At 48.0% G+C, this 24,975-nt stretch overlaps 1 protein-coding gene and 1 long non-coding RNA gene across 3 annotated transcripts in view; one reads left to right on the forward strand and one right to left on the reverse strand.

Annotated features, from left to right (window-relative positions):
* Positions 1–12,052, reverse strand: part of LOC310753126 — an 83,387-nt gene extending 71,335 nt beyond the window's left edge. The window contains exon 1 of the long non-coding RNA XR_014543209.1: positions 11,981–12,052. This is a non-coding gene — a long non-coding RNA (uncharacterized lncRNA). The remainder of the gene's footprint in view (positions 1–11,980) is intronic.
* The window catches only part of ZYX (zyxin), a gene marked incomplete at its 5' end in the record, with an annotated part of 32,265 nt that overhangs the window by 573 nt on the left and 6,717 nt on the right, over positions 1–24,975 (forward strand). The window contains 3 exons of one of the 2 annotated variants that reach the window (XM_083593238.1): positions 7,828–8,109; positions 20,815–21,002; positions 23,980–24,078. In XM_083593238.1, the coding sequence (XP_083449364.1) occupies positions 7,828–8,109; positions 20,815–21,002; positions 23,980–24,078 (569 nt within the window). The remainder of the gene's footprint in view (positions 1–7,827; positions 8,110–20,814; positions 21,003–23,979; positions 24,079–24,975) is intronic. The other variant, XM_083593239.1, reaches the window with a different exon arrangement.

Here is a 24,975-nt window from a genome sequence, read left to right on the forward strand (position 1 = left end):
CGCGCGGGCCACTTTTGCGCACATCCCCCTTGCAACGCGGGGCTTGGCTGGGTGCGCGTAAAAGTTTACGCGCGCGTAAAGTTGCAGCGCCGGAGGCATTTGGGGAAAGAGCGAGAAACTAGGGGCACGTTTCCTCGAAAGTGCCCTGGATCGCGGGGCAGGGGGGGGGGTTTACTCTCGAGGAAGTCTAGGATCGCGTTAGGGTGGTGGTGGGGAAACGCTCCCGTGGGCGAGAGATTTGCAGGATTGCCGAGCGCCCCTCCTCCTCCTCGGGGGAAACCGTGACGAGGCGCGCCGCGCCGTTGCCGTCCGGTCTCTCTGGCGAGCCCCCCTCCCCTCCTGAAGGGAAATACCTCCGGCAGTCTCCTCCTTTCTCTTGTTAAAGGGTTGGCAGCGGCTGAAAGCGGAGAAGCGGCCTGGGAGTTGCTCCCTGCCTGCTTTAGAGCTGCAGGAAGGGGTGTGCGCCCGCCTCGGCCCGGAGCATTTTTCCAGATGTTTGAGTCGAAGTAGCGGGAAGAATCCGCCAGGTTCGGCAGCGGGGAGGGGGCGACGCAACTGTTGCGATATGTCGGCGCCCTTTACAGGGGGTCTGGCTTGCTGGCTGGCTGGATCAAGACTTCTATTCCACTTCTTTTCGGCCAGACTTTTCCCCTACTTTCAGCAAAGAAAAGGGGTGTGGACGTGTCAGTCGCTTGTATTAGACTGAGTATAGGCCGCACTGTTACTTCTATACAAGCGCGTTCGCCAACTTATTGCGGTCTACGCAAGAAAGTACTTCTTACTGCTTTTTCATCACAAGGCAGAAAAGAAGAAGCGCAAAGATCCGTAGAAACAGTGGATCCCTGCAGGCTCGTGGGGGAGGGGGGGGGAGAGGGAAAGAATGGTATAGCAGGAATCTTGCATCCTGTTCGTGAGCTGGTTGGGTGTTTGCCAAGCTAGCACTGGAGAACCTCTCTGTTCAGAAGCAGTCTACCTTTAAATGCCGAATGCTGTGCACAGCCCACAGGAGAAGGCTGGTGCATTTATTCATGCCCTAAAGAACTTAATTCAGCGGCCCCTGCTTCAGAGAGGACGCTGGAGGAAACTTGATTTGATCCAGCAAAAGGGACTCTTGCCTTGGGGTGATCCTGGACAACCTTACCGGTTTAAAAGCTCAACCAGTGAGTTTGCACATTATGGGAGGAGGAGGGAACTGGAGTTATTTCAAACAGCCATCACAGCCTTTGGAAAACAGAGCTGAGAGTTTGCTGCATTAATTTCTCAAAGTTCTGGTATGACTCTCCATATATATGTGTGTGAGATGGTTGGACAGTGTTCTTGAAGCTACCAGCGTGAGTTTGACCAAACTGTGGGAGGCAGTGGAAGACAGGAGTGCCTGGCGTGCTCTGGTCCATGGGGTCGCGAAGAGTCGGACACGACTAAACAACAAATATTTTCTACATCAGTGGAAGATCATGTCAACCTTTTCATTGGAAAGACACAGAAATGATATGCACTGGGTTTTCCTTCAGAACAATCAGTATGCAATAACAGAAAGGGGTGTGGTCTAGGGTTGGGAGAGATGTTCCTGGCTGACTTTTAACAGTGCTACAACTAGCTAGTTTCACTTCCCTACTGGCCATAGTTCATGAGCTGCCTTTATGCCTCAAATGCTAAAATGTTGGGCCGTGTTAAACAGACCTGCTAAATTTAGGACATGTGTGTGGGCTGCATCTCTTTAGGGTTAGATGAATGCACAAACCTGCCCAGTTCATCATCTGATTCTAGGGTAGGCCTGCTATTATTTAAGACACACCAGCCAAGCTGCTAGACCACAACGTTTACTATGTCTTAAAATAAGAGCCGAACAGGAAACTCTTGACTCCACCCAGATGCTTTAATTAAGCCCAGTGCCACCTAGTGACTAAACTATATGATGGCACATACACACACATACCTGCCTAACCTGTGTCCCACCAATTGTAGCACAACACACCAGCCATTATTTGTGGCTTGTGGGCTTATAGAAATTAGAAGGGAACTTGGTGTTCATCTAGTCCAACCCTGCTCAAGTGAGGATCTGAGATCTTGTGATGAAGTGCAAGGCAGACATTTCTTGTGTATTTCCAGAGCCTGGTTGGGAATGGTAGAAGCCAAAAGATCTGTATGGCCATTATATACAGTTGGCAGAACCAAGCGATAAAGCTTTTTGCAGGACTGTGAAACTTAATGCACTGCAGGTAGTACGATGGCGTTTCTGAATTCCTCCTGAGAAAACCCTCCTGCACTTAGACAGCTAGCATAGAAGGGAAGGCTAGGCTGAACACAGCTGTTTTTCTAGGCTTAGAGCGCTGCCATCAAAGAACATTCATTCTTCACCCACTGCCTGAAATGGTGCAGCCCATGAAAAGCTTCACCGTTTGTTTCTGCTCAGTGTATAAACTGGCTCCCAGTCAACGTTCCTCCCCTCTGTCAGAATTCACTCTGCACCAGCTCACACGAGCCTGGTGTTAATCCCTTTATTGAGAGGCCTACAATAGCCAGATTATATCATAATTTGTATTTAACAGGGCTCGTCCATCATGCCACTGATTGCATAGTCCCGAAAAAGTTTCTGCAGGAGATCTCGCACTTAATAGGCAACAGCTTATTTGCTAAAATTGTTCCTTATCCTACAGGGATGCAGCCCTACAGTTCCTAACTGTTGTTTTCCCGTTGGCTATTTAATTGCAGAAGGTTCAGTGGGTGGGTGCCAGTTGATTTGACTGCGTGCCTAAATTGTCAAGAGATGCACTGTGATAACTGCGTGCAACATTAATGTCTCGCAACCAATGAAACTGATCTGTAGAAAACACAGCTTGAAAAAAGAGACATCACATGTATTTTTGTAAACTAAGGAATCTTTAATAATAATAAAAAGAGATGCACTGTGAGATTATAGTTAACCGGCAGAAACTGTGGTGGGCAATATTGTCAGACTTCCTGCCCTGCAACACCCCAGGCAGAAATACTTGGATTGTGAGCATACCGTGAGTGTTTTATTTAAAATGTGTTTTAACCTTTCCAGCAGCTCCTAGTGACCACCAATAAACAACATATATGCTTTCCTTTCAGAGGCTCTCAATATGACTTACACATAAGAGCTATAAAAGCAATCTGACATTTCACGTTAAATACTACACGTACACCTACAAACAGGTATTCCCTTTACAATGGGCCAGCTAGAGGAACACCTGTTTTAACTGGTCTTCAAATCCTCGTAATAGAAATGGTCTGGTGTGGTTCCCTGTGAATAGAATTCTCTAAGGAAGGTGCCACCACTAAGAAAGCCCCGCTCTTTGCAGCTGCCATCGGCCTCTAATGCAGAAATCTGAAGGGTTTCACTTGCATCTTTGGGAAGCGGGAGAACATGGTCATAGGAATAAATGTTTCCTGAGCATAGGCTGCTTAAAAATGATTCTGTCCCTAAAGCAGCCTTCCCCAACTTGGTGCCCTCCAGATCCGGTTAGACTACAGTTCCCATCATCCCTGATCACTGGCTGTGCCTACTGGGGCTGATGGGAGTTGGAGTCCAACTAGCATCTGGAAGGCACTAGGCTGTCGTCCCATGAACATTGTCAGGGCCATCTCTGCTTATTGGCAACAGCTTGGCTGCTTTACACCCCAATCCCTCTCAAATAACTGCAAGATGAGGTAGTGCCAGAGCTGTCCTGGAGTCCAGGAACGTCTTCTTTTCCCTCTGGGCAAACTTGAAAACTCGTTGGGGCATGCCCCAGTCTTTCCTGTCCATGTGAACAGTGGGTGTGTTGACTGCATCTCATAGCTCTCCCTTTTGGTTTCTGATACACGTGTCTTGAGTTGTGTCCAAGTGTTTCTCAATGGCTCCCATATCTGGATTCTTTGAAACCCTGTTCGGCTCCCTTTTCATCTGCGGACACTCCATTTCAAGTGTCACTTAAGGAACTGGCTGCAAATCATAAGAAGGAGTGTTGACTTCTCTTGGGTTGGAGCTGGGGATGAGGTCACTAGCAAGGGAGAGAAAGAGTAAGATGAGCAGGGCAGCTGCTTGAGAGCAAGTGGGGAAACTGCGTTGTCCTGAGGTTGAGGAGATGGGAACAGCTGCCCGGTCTATGCAATTCAGTGTCTCCATGGGGCAGCTGACTCTCTTGCCTTCAAAACCATGTTGTGCTTTTCCATTTTTTCCTCCTTTTGGTTAATGCACCAGGTACAGTGGTACCTCGGGTTGCATACACTTCAGGTTACATACGCTTCAGGTTACACACTCCGCTAACCCAGAAATAGTGCTTCAGGTTAAGAACTTTGCTTCAGGATGAGAACAGAAATTGTGCTCCGGCGACGTGGCAGCAGCAGGAGGCCCCATTAGCTAAAGTGGTGCTTCAGGTTAAGAACAGTTTCAGGTTAAGTACGGACCTCCGGAACGAATTAATTACCGTATTTTTCGCTCTATAAGACACACCAGACCATAAGACCATAGTTTTTGGAGGAGGAAAACAAGAAAAAAAATATTCTGAATCTCAGAAGCCAGAACAGCAAGAGGGATTGCTGCGCAGTGAAAGCAGCAATCCCTCTTGCTGTTCTGGCTTCTGGGATAGCTGCACAGCCTGCACTCGCTCCATAAGACGCACACACATTTCCCATTACCTTTTAGGAGGGAAAAAGTGAGTCTTATGGAGCAAAAAATAGAGTACTTAACTCGAGGTACCACTGTAAAAGCTGCAAATTTAAGATAATCAAAACCTTTTGCCTTTAAACCAGCAAAGGGATCACTTGAGATTGAGGTGGACTGGCCTTAACTCGCGCCAAGGGCAGAATGTAGGAGGAAGCTGCCGAATGCTGGGGAAGTCAGAAGGCCTAATGGGAAAGTCCTGTGTGGGAAACAAGGTATCTTGGTGCATTTCTTTGTGATGGGATTTTATGCTGGAGAGATTTGGCAGTCTCCAGAGTAGGCTGGTTCCAGTCTTGCCACATGTAGAAGATGCCCATGGACTCATCAGTAAATTCTGCCTCCGCATGTGTCCAAGCGGAAGCTTTCAGTGATGTCGTTCGAGGCCTTGGCTCTGTCTTCCCACAACTTGGTGCCCTGCAGATGTCATTGGACTACAAATCCCATCATCCCTGAGCAGTGGCCGTCCTGACTGGGGATGATGGGAGTTGGGCACCAAGTGTGTTTGTTTGTTTATAAAATTATTGACACGCCTATACGATAAAATATTTTTGGGGAGGTTATTAAAAAGGGGGGGGGGGAGTAAAGCACAATTAGAAGCAATAGAGACAGTCATTAAAGTGACCAGCAAATTAAGCAGCTGCAAAGGGACTCCTGAAAATCTGAAAGGAGGGTGCCCGCTGTCTCTCTGCTGGAAGTGTGTTCCACAGCTTGGGCCTGGCGACACGAAATACTTATAGAACTCACTCTCATAGAATCATAGAGTTGGAAGGAATCCCAAGGATCATCTAGTCCAACCCTCTGCAATGTAGGAATATGCAGCTGTCCCATATAGGGATTGGACCTTGGTATTATCAGCACTGTGCCCTAACCAACTGAGCTATGTCTTGTAGTGGTGGCCAGTTGGGCCTTGGGACACCTCAGTAGGTAGAGCACGAGACTCTCAATTTCAGGGTTGTGGGTTTGAGCCCCACTTTGGGCAAAAGACCTCCATTGCAGTGGGTTGGACCACTAGATCAGGCACCCCCAAACTCGGCCCTCCAGCTGTTTTGGGACTACAACTCCCATCATCCCTAGCTAACAGGACCAGTGGTCAGGGCTTATTGGAATTGTTGTCCCTAAACACCTGGAGGGCCGAGTTTGGCAATTCCTGCACTAGATGAAGTTCGTGGCCCCATCCAACTTCGCAATTCTGTGAATCATGACTCTGTGAATCTCAATGATTCAGCTGGGAGGTTCTAGGGAAGGACTGCATTGGAGGAGGTCAGGAAGGGTCTTGTATGATGTTGGGACACCCCCACCAGGCGGCGATAGGTTTCCTGTTCCATTTTGTTTGGGGGTCAGCTTTGAAGCCCATTGGAAGTTGATGGGTGTCATTGGCAAACTTGAATTGCTCAGTCAGCAAGAACCTTGGAAATGGGCCCCAAAGTTGGGGGGGCTGTGTTGACCCTCCCAATACCTCTGTTTACTTTGAGGGGAATGTCGGTGGCAGACTCGTTTTTGCTGGACTGCTCTCTCAACCTTCGTACAGCCCAGCGTGTTGTGGAAGTACCAGTAGAACAAGATATTTGCAGTCCTTGGTGGGTAAAGTTCTCTCTCTCTCTGTGTGGGTGGTTGGTGGCAAGGTGGGAACGGAGACCATGTTGAGTCCTCTTGAACTATGCTAACGAAAGTAAAATCATAACATGCAACGGAAAAAATGCATGCCATTTATTGTTGACCATGCGCATGTGCTGAAGTTCAAAAGAAACATATATATGGCCTCTTGAAATATGCTAACGAAAGTAAACTCATATGCAACATGCAACGGAAAAAATGCATACCATTTATTGTTGACCATGCGCATGTGCTGAAGTTCAAAAGAAACATATATATGGCACATGCCTCCAGTGTTGGAGATAGTGGGGCAAAGTGTCCTATCTAGGATTTTGCATTTTCTTTCTATATTCTTGTATTGCTAGGACTCTCTCTTTTTTTGCCTGCTTGTACAATTCCGGGGATTCTGGGCTGCCCTTTCCCAAGTCAGCTTATCCTTTAATAAAGTGCCACTTTATTAAGTGGCTAGAAGGGGGTCTTTCTTTTTTTTGCTCCCCCCTCCTGTGCTGTGCCTCTGGTTGCCCCTGCGAAAAATGGGCGGTCTCTCTCGCCTGTGTGTGTGTGTAGCTGGAGCTGGGAAAGGAGGCGGGTGACTCCAGGAACGTGTCAGCGAGCCTGGCTGAATCCTGGAGTTGCTTCCTGTGCAAGCGGGAGGGAGGGAGGGAGGGAGGGAGGGAGGGATGGAGGCGGCACAGCAGAGCAGGCAGAGATGCTGAACGGGGATGCTTGTCCCTGGCCACAGTGACAGAAGAAAAGAGGACAAACCTCTGGCAGGAGAAGGGTGTGTGTGCGTGTGTTGGTGTGTGTTCGTGCGTGCGTGTGCGCACACCAAGGGGCTCCCTTGCTGAAGACACCGCCATGGCATGGGTTCCATCGCCAGGTTTCCTTTTGTTCTGCTCCAGCTGCAAACGGTCCGCGTTCCCAAGCCGGGGCCAGGGGCCTTGAGGTAACACAAAAGCAGAGGTGAGGGGGGGTTAGACAGAGATGTTTTAAGGGGCGGGGTGTGCGTGTCTACTAGCCTGTGAGTGAACCGTAGCCATGCTGAAAGCTCTGTGTAGCAGACCACCCCCTCCCCAGTTGCTTTGCAAAGTCGAAAAGGAATGCTCCGGAGTCACTCTTATTTTTTATTTTTGAAACGCAGCCTTGGAACGGCTATTTTGGCTACTGAGAATTCAATCCCCTTTCCATCTCCTGCGCTGTGGGTTTCTTTTCTCCTGTAATGTGTCCCCCCCCCTTTAGATTCTCTTCTCTCTTTCTGCTCCGCCGCTCCCAAAATAGAGCTTGCATGGCTCCAAAGTGTACACAGGGAAGAAGTTGGGGCCTGGCCTCTATTTTGCCATCGCTTGCCCCAGAGGGAGGAGGAGATTTTCCAGGTCTTTGGATCCAGGTTTTTAATATATGCTCCGTGCTTGCTTGCAAGAATGCATGCATGCACAACCCCCCCTACACACACACACACAAAACGCCCCTTTGCCACCACCTTTACATGCTCTCCGCAAAAGATCCTGCCCTGTTTCCACCTCTCCCACTTGCCTGCTCTTCTCTGACGGCACTCTTCCTTTCCATAGGTCCTGATCCACTCCACGGCAGGATGGCCTCGTCGGGGGCCCCGGGGACCCGCATGACATCCACAGTCAGCATAAACATCTCCACCCCGAGCTTCTACAGCCCTCAGAAGAAATTTGCACCCGTTGTTGCCCCTAAGCCCAAAGTGAACCCCTTCAAGGCTGGCGGAACGGCTCCGGAAAATGCTTCTGAGCAGACGTTTCTGCCCCCTCCTCCGGGGGCTTGTGCCCAGATAGGGAAAGTGGGGGAGATCCCGGCAGCTGTGACTCTTTCCCTCTGTGAAGGTAAGTGCTCCTTCAGTTCCACTTGGGACTGGGGAAAAGACAAAACTGTGTCCGATGACCAGCGTCAGAAAGACAGAGGTTCTCCTCAGGATTCTAGTTACAGTACTTTGTGCCTGCTGGACCAGCTCAGTCCTGCACAAAGCCCTTAATCTTAAGGTTGTGGGTTCGAGCCCCATATTGGGCAAAATATTCCTGCATTGCAGGCGGTTGGACTTGATGACCCTCAAGGTCCCTTCCAACTCTTAGGATTCTGTGAAATGGGCGTTTGTGCAGAATTCTGGTCCTGCTCAGTATAAAACGAATGCAATGATCTCTGTGTTATGTGGGGCTGTCAGAATGCTTTCACCCCCCGGGAGGAATTAAAAAGCACTTCCAGTGAAGGGGTTTGTCTTCGTGTGCCCTGGTAATTGACTTGAATTCAATTGTAACTGGGCCTTCTAGAATGCCACATGGCTCAGCGGAGCCGCTCGCGATTTGTGTGAGGAGTTCTTCGGCTGCATAAAAGTTCCCTGTTTGCAATAAGGACTAGCGTTTTGGCCTGGAATTTAAATAAGTACCCTTAAGCAAGCGAGCCAAACTGTTTTTAGCCTGGGTGTGGCCTCCTCTTGCAGCAATATAAGTGTGCAGGTACAGGCAGGAACTGGGCAGTGATTTAGAATTTAGTCCCAGCATAAATTAGCTTTACCAGGCTTCATATGTATTTATTTTTGGCACTCTGTGTTAGATTGCTATCAAGGGACATAGAGACAAGGCTTAATTTTTAACGTGGGAGGCGTCAGGGCAGAGGCCTGTATGTGGGATTCCTGAAGGAAGCCCTGTTACTTAATTTTAAATGTGAGGGTAGATTGCAGTGGCTCACCATGAGGTGGAAGGCTCTCTGTACATGTTCAGAGGTACTACTTGTGTTAGAATTTATATTTGAAAACGGTGGAGGGACTTAAGTCCTGTGGGATATTTTCCCACTTAACTCTGCTCCACTTAAATGTGTAATACCACATCTGCATTACACATTGAAAGCAAACTGTTTTATCCCTTTAAGCAGTTGTGGTTTCTCCCAAAGAATCCTGGGAAGTAGTTAACTGTTTAGGGTGCTGAGAGATTTCAGGAAACTCCATATTCCCCTCACAATTCCAGAGTAGTTTAAAAATGGATTCCTCCTCCCAGGGAACTCTGGGAATTGTAGCTCTGTGGTAGTTATCAAATGACAGTTCCCAGGATCCTTTGGGAGGAAGCCATGACTGTTTAAAGTAGCAGGATACTGCTTTATATGTATGGTGCAGATGTGACCTTAGTTTTGGACAAAGTGCTTAGTTGGTCTGTCTTTTTGTCTGTGTGTTTTTAAAAATTGCATTTAACCAGAGAGAGAGAGAGGGAGTCTTCTTTGTTCTTTCGCTCCCAGAGCTCCCAAAGACATAGCTTTAATATTTTCACCCTGTTACAGCTGGCCGCTATTCAAGGACTCCACGGTGTCCTTGACTTCACAGCAGAGCTGTCAGAATGTTACAGCACTTCCCTCTCAAGATATAAAGAGGAAGCGTGCATACATTTTTTAAAAAAATCTGCTTTGAGGTAAACCCAAGAAAATGTGTCTCAGATAAAAGCCCTGTGTCTCCGTCTGCCCAGCTATGAGGAAATTATTTTGAGGTCCTGGGGCCATTTTCAAGGCCGGATCCCAACTTTGCATTACACTGACATCACACTGGAGCCAATTTTATTGGGGATGGATCAATTAGAGCAGCATTCTCCAACCTGATTGCTCTTGCGATGTTGTGGTCCATTTGGAACTATAGTCCAAAACATCTCAAGGGCACCAGGTTGTGGAAGAATAATCGTGTTGCTTGTGGCTGCATAAGTTTACCTAGTCCCTTAACTGAATTTTAGCAGCCTGATCATTAGCAACCTGGTGACTGGGAGTGGCCGCCGGGACCACATAACACCGGTTCTGTGAGATCTGCACTGGCTCCCGGTACGTTTCCGAGCACAATTCAAAGTGTTGGTGCTGACCTTTAAAGCCCTAAACGGCCTTGTCCCAGTATACCTGAAGGAGCGTCTCCACCCCCATCGTTCAGCCCGGACACTGAGGTCCAGCTCCAAGGGCCTTCTGGCAGTTCCCTCATTGCGAGAAGTGAGGTTACAGGGAACCAGACAGAGGGTCTTCTCGCTAGTGGCGCCCGCCCTGTGGAACGCCCTCCTGTCAGATGTGAAGGAAATAAGCAGCTATCCTATCTTTAAAAGACATCTGAAGGCAGCCCTGTTCAGGGAAGTTTTTAATATTTAACGCTGTACTGTTTTTAACACTTGATTGGGAGCCGCCCAGAGTGGCTTGGGAAACTCAGCCAGATGGGCAGGGTATAAATAAATTTATTATTATTATTATTATTATTATTATTATTATTATTATTTATTAAACTTCAGCTAGCATTGAGATTGACTTCTCCATGACACAAAGTGAACTTCCTTCTTTCTAGCCCAGTAGTTCCGCAACTTTCCCCACCCCAGGGCAGTTTTTCTGCCTGCTGTAATTGTAACGCGCCGTGCTAGAAGCTGTGTGATTTTAAAATGGTATTTTGTAATCACTTCTTTCATTTCATATTTATCTATTGCGTTACAACTTGCATTCCGTGGAATTCAGATCATAATGCAATAATAAAATACAGTGCAAGTAATAAAAGAAGCGAAAACAATGCAGTCAAAATCTTTAAGAAGGTTTAATGCAATGGAGCCTCATTTGCAACTACCCCGTCCACAGACACCCAGGCAGCACCTGAATGAAGCTTGTGAACCACTGATGGCCTGCAGACCACAGTTAGGGAAGCCTTCCTCTTTCTTGCTGTGCCAATTTTCCAGCAATGGCTGTTACTTCAGAGTAGGCCTCTCCTGGCTTTTTTTTTTTTTAATCATCCAGATATTTCTTCAAGTGCCGTTCTGTAGGGCTCACATACACAGAGTAGCTCTGAGCTTTCCAGCTTTGGGGACCCCAGATGTTCTTGAACACCCATCATCCCTGACCATTGGCTAAACTGGCTGGGGATTATGGGAGTTTTACTCCCAACAGCCCCTGGGGAGCCACGGTTGACATACATTGGAGTAGGGTGTGGCAGTGCCACCCTGGAAATTCAGATAAGTCCTCTCCCAGCCCTTGCCAGCTTGCTGCCATCCTCATGGGTGCACAGTCTCCCAGCCAAGCTGCTCAGGCTTGTTCTTCCCATAGGCTTGTTCTTCCCAGGCCTTTATGTGTGCTTCTTGCTCTCTCTTTTCTGGTAACCACCTAAATAGAGGAGGAGGGGAGTTTTTGGAAGGGAAGGACAGGCCTGGAATGACTTGCCTGACCGCACTATCGCCCCACTGGGTCCCTTGGTTTTGCTGGATCCCCTGTTCTCTTTGGAAAACTGCGATGTACCTACAGTTTCCGCACTGCATGCTACTTTCTCTTGACACCACTGTTTATAATTCTTTCCCTCTGTGTGCATAATACCCAGTTGGTATCCTCCTCCTGCTGCTGCTGCCGCGAAGGATTATTTTACATGCGTCTAAGCTCTGATGTAATTGTTACAGGCCGGGCTTTTGCCAGGGATTATTTTACATACATTTAAGCTCTGGTGTAATTGCTGCAGACGTGTGTGTTTGTTTGTTTTTTGCATCCCATTGCCATCTAACTCCACATTATACATTCCCAACCGTCTCCTTTATACGCGGGGGGGGGGGGTGGGCTGGGTTTTTTCATCCTAAGGGCTGCATTCCATCCCATGCATTCTTCTGGGGGCCACTTGGCAGGAGTGTGGGGAGGTGGAGGCAAAAGTGAACAGAGCCATGGGTGGGACTCCTTCCTTTTGTAATCCAAGCCACTCCGAAGTCAGAGCTTTGTATGTACCATATTTTTCGCTCTATAGGACGTACTTTTCCCCCTGCAAAAATTAAGGGGAAATGTGTGTGCGTCCTATGGAGCGAATGCAGCCTCCTTGGCTTCAGCGATAGCAATGTGAAGCCTCCAAAGCGCAGAGGGAGCGCTCCCTCTGTGCTCCGGAGGCTTCACGTTGCTTTCGCTGAAGCCTGGAGAGTGAGAGGGGTCAGTGCGCACCGACCCCTCTCGCTCTCCAGGCTTCGGGGATAGCCGCCTGAAGCCTTTGGAGCACAGCGGGACCTCGCCCTTTGCTCCAAAGGCTTCGGGTTCCTTTTGCTGAAGCCGGGAGAGCAAGACTCTGCTGCTGCAGCAGAGAGCGAGAGCTGCATAGTGCCCCTTCAATGAAGCAGGAGGAGAAATGGAAGGGGCTCCATTTCTCCTGCCGCTTCACTGAAGGGGCGCTGAGCAGAGAGGGGGAGAAATTTTTTTCCTGTTCTCCCCCTCCTATGGTCCGGTGCGTCCTATAGAGCGAAATATACGGTACATCCTCAATGTCACCATCCTCCATCCAGGCAGTACCTTAAATGCACATGCTTGCTAGGCAAATGCGCCTGAGGTGGACATACAGCAGGGATGGAGAGAGAGGTGTGGGGCCTGTGGGGGCCAGGAGGGGCACATTAGCCCTTCCCCTGACCCCTGCTTTGTTCCCATGGGCAAATGGATATTTGGCAACTGTAGATCACACTCTGTACATCTAATGCAGTGGGCTCTAAACCATGAGAACTTACGCCAACACCATAATATAATTTGTTGGTCTTTAAGGTGCTAGAGACAAGGGACACGGGTGGGGCTGTGGGTTAAACCACAGAGCCTAGGGCTTGCCGATCAGAAGGTCGGCGGTTCGAATCCCCGCGACGGGGTAAGCTCCCGTTGCTCGGTCCCTGCTCCTGCCAACCTAGCAGTTCGAAAGTACGTCATGTGCAAGTAGATAAATAGGTACCGCTCCAGCGGGAAGTTAAACGGCGTTTCCGTGCGCCAGAAGCGGCTTAGTCATGCTGGCCACATGACCCGGAAGCTGTACGCTGGCTCCCTTGGCCAATAAAGCGAGATGAGCGCTGCAACCCCAGAGTCGGTCATGACTGGACCTAATGGTCAGGGGTCCCTTTACCTTTAAGGTGCTAGAGGACTCTTGGTTGGTTTTGGTGCAACAGCCTAGCACAACTTCTCTGAAAATTGGTATTTGGGGGCTGTTCTCATCCTTGGACGCATTATTCTGCCTTAGGACTTTTTAGTCATTTAGGGATCACAGAATTTTGGTTTTGTTACAGCTACCCTTTTGGCGCTCTGTTCATTCTACCTCTACCTTTCCCATGAGTAGGAAGAGTTTTTAAAAGATGGAGAGGAGGGAAGCGTTCAAACGTGATTTTACCCGCCTGCATTAAGTGGCGCAGTCCTGAAAGGCTGGGGTCACATGGTACTTCTTAATATGTAATTTGGCTCACGATGGAGGGACTTGGTAAGCCTTTTTTTGCATCGTTTTCTAATAAATCTTTTAAACGACCTGAAACGTTAAACTCTGAAGTATCAAAAGTCTTAATGTTGCTTGTTGAAACTGATGAATGGAGGAAGAAATAAAATGGTAGTATAATCCTATGAATGTCCTAAGATTAGTAATCAGGGAGGGAATGCCTCATCACCCTGTAATGAATACAGGACCTTTTTGATTCATATCTCAGGGCTAGGCTGCACACACGACAGATCAGGTGAGGAAACTGTTCCTGGGCTGCATCAGTTGAGACGGCAAGGTGACTTCATGGCTGAATGCCCTTGGTGTTCTGATGACTACAGAAGGGTTTAGTCTAGCCTACTTCCTGACCTGCAAGGTTTCTAAGAGCAGATCCACCCCCTGCCCTGTGTGGGAGCCATTCAGATTTCTGTCCCCTGCTGCAGATTGGTACATTCCAAGAACAGTTGTGCCATGTGTCCTGTTCTCTACTTTGGCCATACAGGAGATTGAAAGGGTCTGACATCCCTTGTTCCATCAGGATGCATGAGTAAAATTGCAATGCACATAAATTGCTTTGCCTCCCGATGCGTAGGGCTGCAATGCTAAACTCCATCTCAAGCAAGGCTCCTCTTGAGACATGGTTCCTGGTTAATAAATATAAAACTGTACTATTTAAATATTATTATTATTATTAGTTGTTGTACTTGCATTGTGTTGGAACTTCTTTAATTTTTTAAAAAGCCTTTGCTTGGAACGGTTTTAGTGCCGCAAAGTATCTGCTTCAGTGTGTTGTTCTTCCATCACTCAGCACCCACGTTAGACAAAAAAATAGCTGTTCCTGTTCCTCTTTTCCTCCCCGCCACCTGCCATCCCCGAGGGAGAAACACTGGTATAAAACCCAACTAATTCAGCAACGTGCTTCCAGCACCTTCACTGCTTCCTGTATCGATGCGCGTGGCTTGTACATTCAAGGACTTTCTCGGACGCAGAATATAACTTGATTCTTGGCCAGCTGTTCACTTGGCCAGTGGTGTTGGGGTCCTCAGGAGAACACTGCTGCAAGCATTTTTGTGTTTTGTGAGAATTTGTAGGATTAGCTGGGAACTGCTAGACAGTAAATGGGAAGCATCACTTAACTCTTGGATTTCCTGTTGGTCCTGCAAAACATTGCAGTGGATTCCCCAGTGTGTTCTCCAGTCCATCCCATGTTGCAGTGCTCTCTCTGTGTCTCCTTGTTTATACTTCTCTCCCTCTTCCCCTTTGTATGTACCTGTGGATTCTACAACTGCCTGTTTCCTCTGCCATGCATCCCAGTTCTGTTGGTGTGCATGTGTTCCTTGGTTGTTGTTGTTCAGAATTCATGTATATTCCAGCTGCCCCTTTTTCCTCTTCTCATTTCCCCCCATCACCCACTCTCAAGGCTGTGGCTTGGCTGAGATTGAGCCTTGCTGGGCTGCATGCATGTTTACACTCTCTCCCTTCTCTCAGTCTGTGTTTTATGCCTGTGGAGTCTTCACAATTATGTGTGCCTGGTAACTTTATTTTTTAAAATTGCATACTTTTATGTTCCTCGGAGGGATGCGGGTGGCGCTGTGGGTTAAACCACAGAGCCTAGGACTTGCCGATCAGAAGATCGGCGGTTCGAATCCCCGCGCTGGGGTGAGCTCCCGTTGCTCGGTCCCTGCTCCTGCCAACCTAGCAGTTCAAAAGCACATCAAAGTGCAAGTAGATAAATAGGTACTGCTCCAGCAGGAAGGTAAATGGCGTTTCTGTGCGCTGCTCTGGTTCGCCAGAAGCGGCTTAGTCATGCTGGCCACATGACATGGAAGCTGTACGCTGGCTCCCTCGACCAACAAAGCGAGATGAGCGCCGCAACCCCAGAGTTGGTCACAACTGGACCTAATGGTCAGGGGTCCCGTCACCTTTACCACATTCCTCAGAGTGGCCTCGTTGGGCTCTGAATGGCCAAATGAATCTTGCCTCGCATCACTCGCCTGCAAGGTGAAAATTATGTCACATCTGTGAAACCTAAAGCTTTGTGACTCATTCTGAGGACTTTGGAAGGCAGTTGGTGAAACATAAATCTCATTTTTTTCCCCCAGAAAAGAAAAGAGAAAAAGAATGAGGACTGGTAAACCCGAGGATTGTTTTTTTTTTTTTGGGGGGGGGAGGCATTTTTGGAACCTAGCCTTGTGTGTTTTGATCTTATCAGTTTGCAGGGATGATAAAAGCTGTCACTAGTATGGTTGCACCAACCACTCGCAAACATGTGTCCTTCACACCTTGGTCAAACAAAGCTGGGAAACTTCCATTTGTCTTGGTGTGTGAGCCGAAGGAGCCCTCACATCTGAGCAGGACAGAAATATCAAGAAGCATTGCATTAGTCCCTTCCCCCCAAAAAGAAGAGGGCTGCTGTCATTTCTGGCAGACATAGTCATCTGCCTGCTCACTTCCGCTGTCCTCATTCCCTGACTCCCACCTCCAACGGAGGGATATATAGCCTGAGGGTTGCGTTAGCAGCCATCGCAATCTCCAGTCCCATGGACTCCTCCTCCTGGCTCTGCTTTTTCTCCTGAGAGTTGATGCACGGACAAAGGCATTTTTAACACCCCACCCGCTTGTACCTTGGCTCACGCAAGTTTTAATGGCTGTATTGTTTAGTAAGGCTTTTCAGAGGGGAAAAGAGGGGTTTAAAAGAGCCCTTTCTGCTTGCCTGAGTGGATGTGAATGCATCAAGTTGATCTTGCTGGCTTATCTACCCCAATTCAAATCAGAATGCTTATTTTTAAGCAGACATGCAAAAATCTAGTCACCAGGGGCTTTAATGGTTCTTGTAGAAAATATTAGGGACGCTTTCATACCATACGTTTAAAGCCATGGCTTTCCCCAAGGAATTTTGGGCGCTGCGGTTTGCGAAGGGTTGTTAGGAAACTCCTTTTCCCCTCAGTGGAGCTACAGTTCCAAGACTGGGTTGACAGTCAACCCATCTGAACAGGAACTCTGGGAGGGTCACCTAACAACACTCGACACCCACAACAAACCATGCTAGGTAGGACTGTGGCGGCATGGAGGGAGAGAAAAGCCGATGGGAGCATATCTACGCCCCCTCTCCCTCTCCCCTGGGTATGTGGAAACCTTTGTTTATTGATCGATCCTGCTGTCTTCCCACCTCTCCTACCCTCAAGGCTCTTCCTTAGATCTGGAGATGATGTTGCAGATTTGGTGGCTGGCAGTAGTGGGTACTGGCTGCTGGTGTCTGCTGAGGGCTTATCTGTACTCCCGGCTAGGGCTAGGCGATATATCAATATATCTTCCAAAACCAGTTTGAAGTTATTATAAGAATGTTAAGGTCTTAGATATGTAATAGATAAAGCTAAATGGACCCCTGACCATTAGGTCCAGTTGTGGCCGACTCTGGGGTTGCGGTGCTCATCTCGCTTTATTGGCTGAGGGAGCCGGCGTACAGCTTCTGGGTCATGTGGCCAGCATGGCTAAGCCGCTTCTGACGAACCAGAGCAATGCACGGAAACGCCGTTTACCTTCCCGCCGGAGCGGTACCTATTGATCTACTTGCACTTTGACGTGCTTTTGAACTGCTAGGTTGGCAGGAGCAGGGACCGAGCAACGGGAGCTCACCCCGTCACGGGGATTCGAACCGCCGACCTTCTGATTGGCAAGTCCTAGGCTCTGTGGTTTAACCCACAGTGGCACCCGCGATATGTAATAAATGTTCATAAATGTTCAAAGCAAACACATACATAAATATATAAACCATGTGTCTGGAGCAGCACAGGAAGACCATCCTGAAACCTCCCAAACTGACCTCCCAAACTCTGCAAGGAGGGAGGGGGTGAGGGAACCTTCCCATTATCTCAGGAATTGGGTAATCACCATTTCAAAGGAATGGCCAGACTACCAGGAAAGGCAATCAGATAAGGCATTATCAGATAACCTGGCAGACATTCAACATTCTAATTTCTGTTGTAGACCACCTTTTCTGTGATGTAGGTTTGATGTTTGTGGGGGGTGGCCTTGGGTTACACCCCTTCTGTGATGCATGTCTGATGTATGGAGGGGTGGTCTTGAGCTCCATTGTAGGGAATTTAAAATGTCTATATAAGGGCAGGCACACCTTTGTTCTCGGTCCTCCGTCCTCCTGCGTGTGGGGGGAACACCCTGTTGCAACAGCTTTAACAAAGATCAGGCTTACTAGCTGCTTTGCTTCTCAATATTCTCTGGTTGGCCTCTGTTGTTTTCTCCTACCAATAGGGAACCCATGTAAGGACTCTATACGGGCTCTTGGATACCCCATAAGGGGGAAAGGGCAGATTTTGTTTACAACAAGGTCCATATCGCAATATCGGTTTCATAGCTTTTGACCTGGCAATATATTGTGAATCATGATGTGTGTGTGTGTGTGCTATGCAACAATCACAATGCAGGAAAAACTATGAAGCCAGCCAATGCCTCTGCGTAGCTCCATCCTTATTTCAGACATCCTGATAGATTGGCATATCAGGATGTTTAGCTGGTGATATATTGCAGTGCTGAAATCCAGATACCGCCCAGCGCTACTCCTGGCAATTAATCGTTGGGGGTTTCCGGTTGGTTGTTTCTGTCACCCTGAAACTCTGTTCTGCAACTTTGCACCGATCCTGCACGGGATAACTCCTTCACGGATCATTCCACGCAAGGGCTCCAGAACACAGCATGCAACCAGTGGCCGTGCCACAGATGATGCCAGTCAGGTTAATAGTACCAGGTGCAAAACGATCTAAGCCACATGGCCACGGCAGAAGCAAAAGGTAGCTTAAGTATCTTTTAACTAGATGAAGAGAGCTCTGTTTTTTCCTCCCTCTTAATTTCTTGCCTCCGATAACAAAAATGTTCCGCGAGCTGAAAGGAAATATTTTTTAAAAGATATGATGGAATGGCAGAAATGCTGCTGTGCTGTATTCCAGTGTGCTGTAGAATAAGGCTTGAAATTACATCAGCTGCTAATCAGCTTTTTCTAACAGTAGGAATTTTAACACCCTGTCTGGGAGCCGGGCCTTGGCAGAGGCCGTAAAATGCCTTTAAAAAAAATATACCCCCTGCAACTGCCATAGTACATCCAAGTGTATGCATTCATTCATTCATACATACATACGTACATACACACATACACATTGTGTCTCACACTTCTTTGCCCAAGGGTGAACTCATAGGCGAGGTTAACTCTTGTCATGCCCTTTTCTCCCCAGCAAAAATACAAGTCAGGGAAACATGAGAGTTTAGTTTCCCTGAGGTTTAGTGGCCTAGAGGTGTGAGCCAGGAAGTTCTGGGGTTAAACTTGGCCTCAGTCACAAACTCGATTGGTAGCGTATAGGCCAGGCATCCCCAAACTCTGCCCTCCAGATGTTTTGGGACTACAACACCCATCATCCCTAGCTAACAGGACCAGTGGTCAGGGATTATGGGGATTGTAGTCCCAAAACATCTGGAGGACCGAGTTTGAGGAAGCCTGCTATAGGCAAACCAACGTTCTCTTTCCGTTTCACCTGCAATATAGGAATGAATGCTTTACAGAGTTCCTGAAAGGATTTCTGAAACTATGTACAGTGGTACCTCGGGTTAAGTACTTAATTCGTTCCGGAGGTCCATACTTAACCTGAAACTGTTCTTAACCTGAAGCACCACTTTAGCTAATGGGGCCTCCTGCTGCTGCCGCGCCGCTGGAACACAGTTATTGTTTTCATCCTGAAGCAAAGTTCTTAACCTGAAGCACTATTTCTGGGTTAGCGGAGTCTGTAACCTGAAGCGTCTGTAAACCGAGGTACAGTGGTACCTCAGATTAAGTACTTAATTCGTTCCAGAGGTCCGTTCTTAACCTGAAACTGTTCTTAACCTGAAACTGTACTTAACCTGAAGCACTGCTTTAGCTTAAGGGGCCTCCCGCTGCTGCCATGCCGCTGCTGCGCGATTTCTGTTCTCATCCTGAAGCAAAGTTCTTAACCCGAGGTAATATTTCTGGGTTAGCGGAGTCTGTAACCTGAAGCGTATGTAACCCGAGGTACCACTGTATATGAACACTCTGAATACGCTATGTTAACGTTGTTGTTTTTTGGTTTTGCATGATGAGGGAGAGTGGGAGAGAGCAGGGGGGATCTGTTGTAGCTGTTGCGGCCCAGATTCTTACAAGGATAGAGTGCCTCCCCTCTGGCTGCCCTGGCTGTAATCTGTCTGTAATCCTCTGAGAGTAGGCAGGGTCAGTATTTGTCCCCAAAGGCCAAATGCTGAGGTTTCCCCCCCCCCCCACTTCCTCCCAGGATGATACAGGAATGCAGCAGGTCTTGTTTTGTGCTGCTGGCACGGTCAGCAAATTGTTGCATTTGCAAGGATGTGCTGCTGGCTTCTTGTTCTTGAGTGTGTGGCTTGGTTTCCCCTTTCAGATTTCAGACTAGGTATGCCAAGTTACCATTTTTGGGCCAGACGGCTCAAAAGTCATGTTTTTCCAATACTTTATGACTTTCGACTTCCTTGAAATTCATCCTAATTGTGCAGATTATATATATAACACAGGCACCCCCAAACTCGGCCCTCCAGCTGTTTTGGGACTACAATTCCGATCATTCCTGGCCACTGGTCCTGTTAGCTAGGGATGGTGGGTGTTGTAGTCCCAAAACAGCTGGAGGGCCGAGGTTGGGGATGCCGTATATAACAGATAAAATTCTACAGGATGTGTTGACCTTTAAAGCCCTAAACGGCCTCGGTCCAGTATATCTGAAGGAGCGGCTCCACCCCCATCGTTCTACCCGGACACTGAGGTCCAGCTCCGAGGGCCTTCTGGCGGTTCCCTCACTGCGAGAAGCCAAGTTACAGGGAACCAGGCAGAGGGCCTTCTCGGTAGTGGCACCTGCCCTGTGCAATGCCCTCCCATCAGATGTCAAAGACTACCAGACTTTTAGAAGACATCTGAAGGCAGCCCTGTTTAGGGAAGCTTTTAATGTTTGATGCTTTACGGTATTTTAATATTTGGTTGGAAGCCGCCCAGAGTGGCTGGGGAAGCCTAGCCAAATGGGCAGGGTATAAAAAATAAATAATAATAATTATTATTATTAGTGAAAACAGTTCAGATCCAAGGATTCCCTAGGCATGCGCCTCCAGATGGTGGAGACATCGGGCGCCATCCTGACACCTGGGCATCTTCACTTGGTCACAAGTGGCTGATAGCCAGTTGCAAATGGCGCCTGGAGATTTTCAAATGCTGGCTTTAACAGGGTGTGTTCAAGGGGTGCTGTGACTGTAAAAATAATAATAATAATAATAATAATAATAATAATAATAATAATGCATGCCTGTTTGTTGTTCTCCGCAGAGCTTCCACCCCCTCCGCCTCCCCCTCCTGGGGAAGAGATGGTTGTCTCCTCAAACAGCGCCTTCCCTCCCCCGCCTCCCCCATTCGAGGAGCCGTTTCCCCCAGCGCCAGAAGACGTCTTCCCTTCGCCTCCTCCGCCAATGCTGGAGGAGGAACCCGTGGCTTTGAGTGGGCTACCTGCCCCCCAGGTGAGTTATATAGGTCATATAGGTTAATGCTGTCAAGGTGGGCAGATGGCGGTGGTTGGGGGGAGCGGAAGGTTAATTGGGAAAGACCTTGTTTTGCCATAGTTCTCCTGCATGGGCGTAGCTGGGGGGCGGACAGCTGCCCTCCCCCCGATCAAGTAAAACAATAGAAATACAGTCTTACCTTGGATCCTGAACGCCTTGTGAGTCAAATGTTTTGGCTCCTGAATGCCGCAAACCCGGAAGTGAGTGTTCCGGTTTGCGAACCTTCTTTGGAACCCAGACGCCTTACGTGGCTTCCGATTGGCTGCAGGAGCTTCCTGCAGCCAATCGGAAGCTGCGCCTTGGTTTCCAAACGTTTTGGAGGTTGAACGAATTCCATTCGACTTCCGAGGTACCACTGTACTTAACTAACTGACCAGTCACATTGGTTCTGCCCCCCTTAACAAAAGTCCTGCCCCCTCAACCAAGTCCTGTCCCCCTCCCACAACAAAAATCCTGCCTACGCCCATGTTCTCCTGTTCCCATGATGTTTGGATGTGTGGCCCATAGCAGTGCTGAGGTGTGGTCTAGACTGCATGATAAGCAAGCGATCAGGTGGTCCCAAGAATGGGATGGTGATGAGAAAACTGCCGCCTCCCTCTGGCCTTCCCCAGAATTGCAGGCGTCCTGCACATTCTTCGTTAGATTAAAACTCCGCACCAAGAGATGGGGAAATAACAGTGGTACCTTGGCTCTTGAATGGCTTAATTGTTGAACAAATCAGCTCCCAAACGCCGTAAACCTGGAAGTAAGTGTTCTGGTTTGCGAACATTTTTCGGAAGCTAAACGTCTGACGCAGCTTTCGTGGCTTCCGATTGAGTGCAGGAAGCTCCTGCAGCCAATCGGAAGCCGCACCTTGGTTTTCGGGAGTCGAATGGACTCTCGGAACGGATTAAGTTTGAGAACCAAGGTACCACTGTAAGTAAGCCATACAAATGAAATGATGTTGCACACCAATCCAGAAAAATGGGTATATGCTTGAAGGAGGGGTTAAGGGATATTTTCAAAAAATTGTTTTATAAGTTGTTTGTCCTTGTTTCTCAATTGGATCCTTTTGCATGGTTTTGCATGTTTTGTGGTATTTTATGCATTGTGACTTGCCGCTATTTTTATTGATTATAGTTTCCTTATTCTTTATTGTAATTGGTAAATGTAACCTGCTTAATTCTTATCTGCTGATATTTAATTTTACTGTTTACTATTATATTCCAATGGATTGTTGAATATTGCTTTATTTAAGTTGTTTATTTTGAAGTTGTGACTTCTTTGTATTGGATCAGATTGTGTGTGAGAGAGATCTTTGCTGACGATTTAGTTGTTTCTTCGGCTGGTTAACCACCTTGTTTATAGTAATATAGAAAGGCGGTGTACAAATTAAAAGTGAAATGAACTGAAATGGGAACATAGGGAGCTGCCTTATACAAAACTGGTCTAGTACAAATCAGAGGTTGGAATGGCCATCAGTCATGGATGTTTCAGTTGAGATTCCTGCATTGCAGAGGGTTGGACTGGATGACCCTTGTGGGTCCCAAATCCACAATTCTGTGATTCTTTGACTGGCTTATCTGACTCAGCATTGTTGGCAACGTCTCCCAGGGCTTTAGACAGGGATGATCTCCCTGGAATTTCCTGGAGATGCTAGGAATTTAACTGGGACTCTTTACCTCCCCAGCACACTGAGCTGTGGCTCTTACTTGGAACATAATTCTGCAATATATGCTGCAATATATATGATACATTTTATACTTTACTGTGTTGCACATTTCTGATTCAGTGGCTCGGGGAGGAGCAAAGGTTTATGTTTTGCATGCGCTGAGCAGTGGCGATACATCTTAAGCCAATCATCTGGCTTCTGAGATTTCACCAGGTGTTGCTCATACACTTCTGAGCAGTGTTCGAAATTAGCCAGGGGCCAGGCGCATTTTGCACCTGACTATTGGCTACTTGCGACCAAGTGAAGATGCCAGGGTGCCAGGATAAGCGCCTGACATCTCCACCATCTGGCTGGCTAGTGCACAGCAACGTTTTTTTGCTGCTATGCTATGGCGTGAGTCAAATTTAGCCGCAGCTGACAATATACACAATTCATTTTCAGCCTTGTAATCTTGCAAAAATAAGGGGGGAAAGGCAAATACCGTATTTTTCGCTCTATAAGATGCACTTGTATTTTTCACTCTATAAGACGCACTTTTTCCCCATCAAAAATTAAGGGGAAATGTGTGTGCGTCTTATGGAGCGAATGCAGGCTCCTTGGCTTCAGCGATAGCAACGCAAAGCCTTCGAAGCACAGAGGGAGAGCTCCCCCCGCGCTCTGGAGGCTTCGCGTTGCTTTCGCTGAAGCCCCCGGAGCGCAGCGCGAACTCCCGCTGCGCTCCGGGGGCTTCAGGCAGCTATCCGCGAGCCTTCGGAGTGCAGCAGGAGTTCCCGCTGCACTCTGAAGGCTTGCGGATAGCTGCCTGGAGAGTGAGAGGGGTCGGTGCACACCAATCCCTCTTGCTCTCCAGGCTTCGCTTCGCTGGAGAAAGGGAAAACTGTGCAGCGTCCCTTCAGCAAAGCGGGAGGAGAAATGGAAGGGGCTCCGTTTCTCCTACCGCTTCGCTGAAGAGGTGCTGCTCAGAGAGGGGGAGAATCCCCCACCCCCTGTTCTCCCCCTCCTATGGTCCGGTGCGTCCTATAGAACAATAAATACAGTAGCTTTTCTATCTCAAAGTGCATTCTGGCGGCTAGAAGCTCCCTTTTTGAAAATGCAAACCACAACAGCCGAGATTCTCCCACAATTCAAAGTACCAGCCCTTTGCTCTGCGCCCTTCCGGCACGCTGCTCTCCTGCTAAGTGCGCTAACCAACGGATGTGAAAGGCTGTTGTTGACTGACAGCCTTCAGGATGGGCTTGGTAACCCTCTCTAACATGTAACTTCCTTTCTTCTCCGTGGCGGAAGGGGCAGGCCCGTGGAAAGATGAGCAGCATTGATTTGGAGATTGATACTCTGTCCTCAATGCTGGATGACATGGAGAAGAATGACCCCTTCAAACCGCGGGTGAGCTGCAATAACAGGGTAGCCTGTCCAAGGCCTCATTCTCACTGAGGGGGCCAGCCTGTGCCTGGTCACTTCAGGCTACAGCTGATGGCTCCATGGACTGAAGAGCCCCTTCCCCATGCAAAAAGTTCTTGAAGGTATATCCATTGCTATTTTTCTAAAAAAAAAGAGGTGCCGGAACTCACCATGAACACATCCCTTGTTTTCTTAGAATGGCAATTGACAAGAACTGAGTTCTGGTGAATTCTGGATGAAAAAAAGCCCTGGGTATATCTATATTTTAAAATATTAGCATGTTAAGAAGACTTGAGTGATATTCAGCTAAGTTTCACTTGGAGGAATACAGTGGTACCTCAGGTTACATACGCTTCAGGTTACATACACTTCAGGTTACAGACTCCGCTAACCCAGAAATAGTGCTTCAGGTTAAGAACTTTGCTTCAGGATGAGAACAGAAATCATGCTGTGGTGGCGCAGCGACAGCAGGAGGCCCCATTAGCTAAAGTGGTGCTTCAGGTTAAGAACAGTTTCAGGTTAAGAACAGACCTCTGGAATGAATTAAGTACTTAACCCGAGGTACCACTGTAAACCCATTGAAATTAACAGACCTAACTTTGCCATGTTCATTCACTTCAGTGGGTCATCTTTGAGTAAAACTTAGCTCAATGCCACTGTAGGACCCTTTTGCCTGACATACTAGCTTTCTGCGTGAAGAGAACTTTCTTATCTTTTAAAAAAACAGAGCACTCGGTCAGGCGAGCTTCCACTGGCAGCCACAAGTGGTGCATCCCAGTGATAGGTTGACCCCCTCAGTGAGTACTGGGGACCAACTATGGTTTCTCCAGGAGAGACAGAGGATGGAGCCAGGCTCACTATGCTTGGATTTGCGATCCAAAG

This window comes from Podarcis filfolensis, assembly GCF_964270895.1.
Source record: "Podarcis filfolensis genome assembly, chromosome: 17".
NCBI classification, from domain to species: domain Eukaryota; kingdom Metazoa; phylum Chordata; class Lepidosauria; order Squamata; family Lacertidae; genus Podarcis; species Podarcis filfolensis.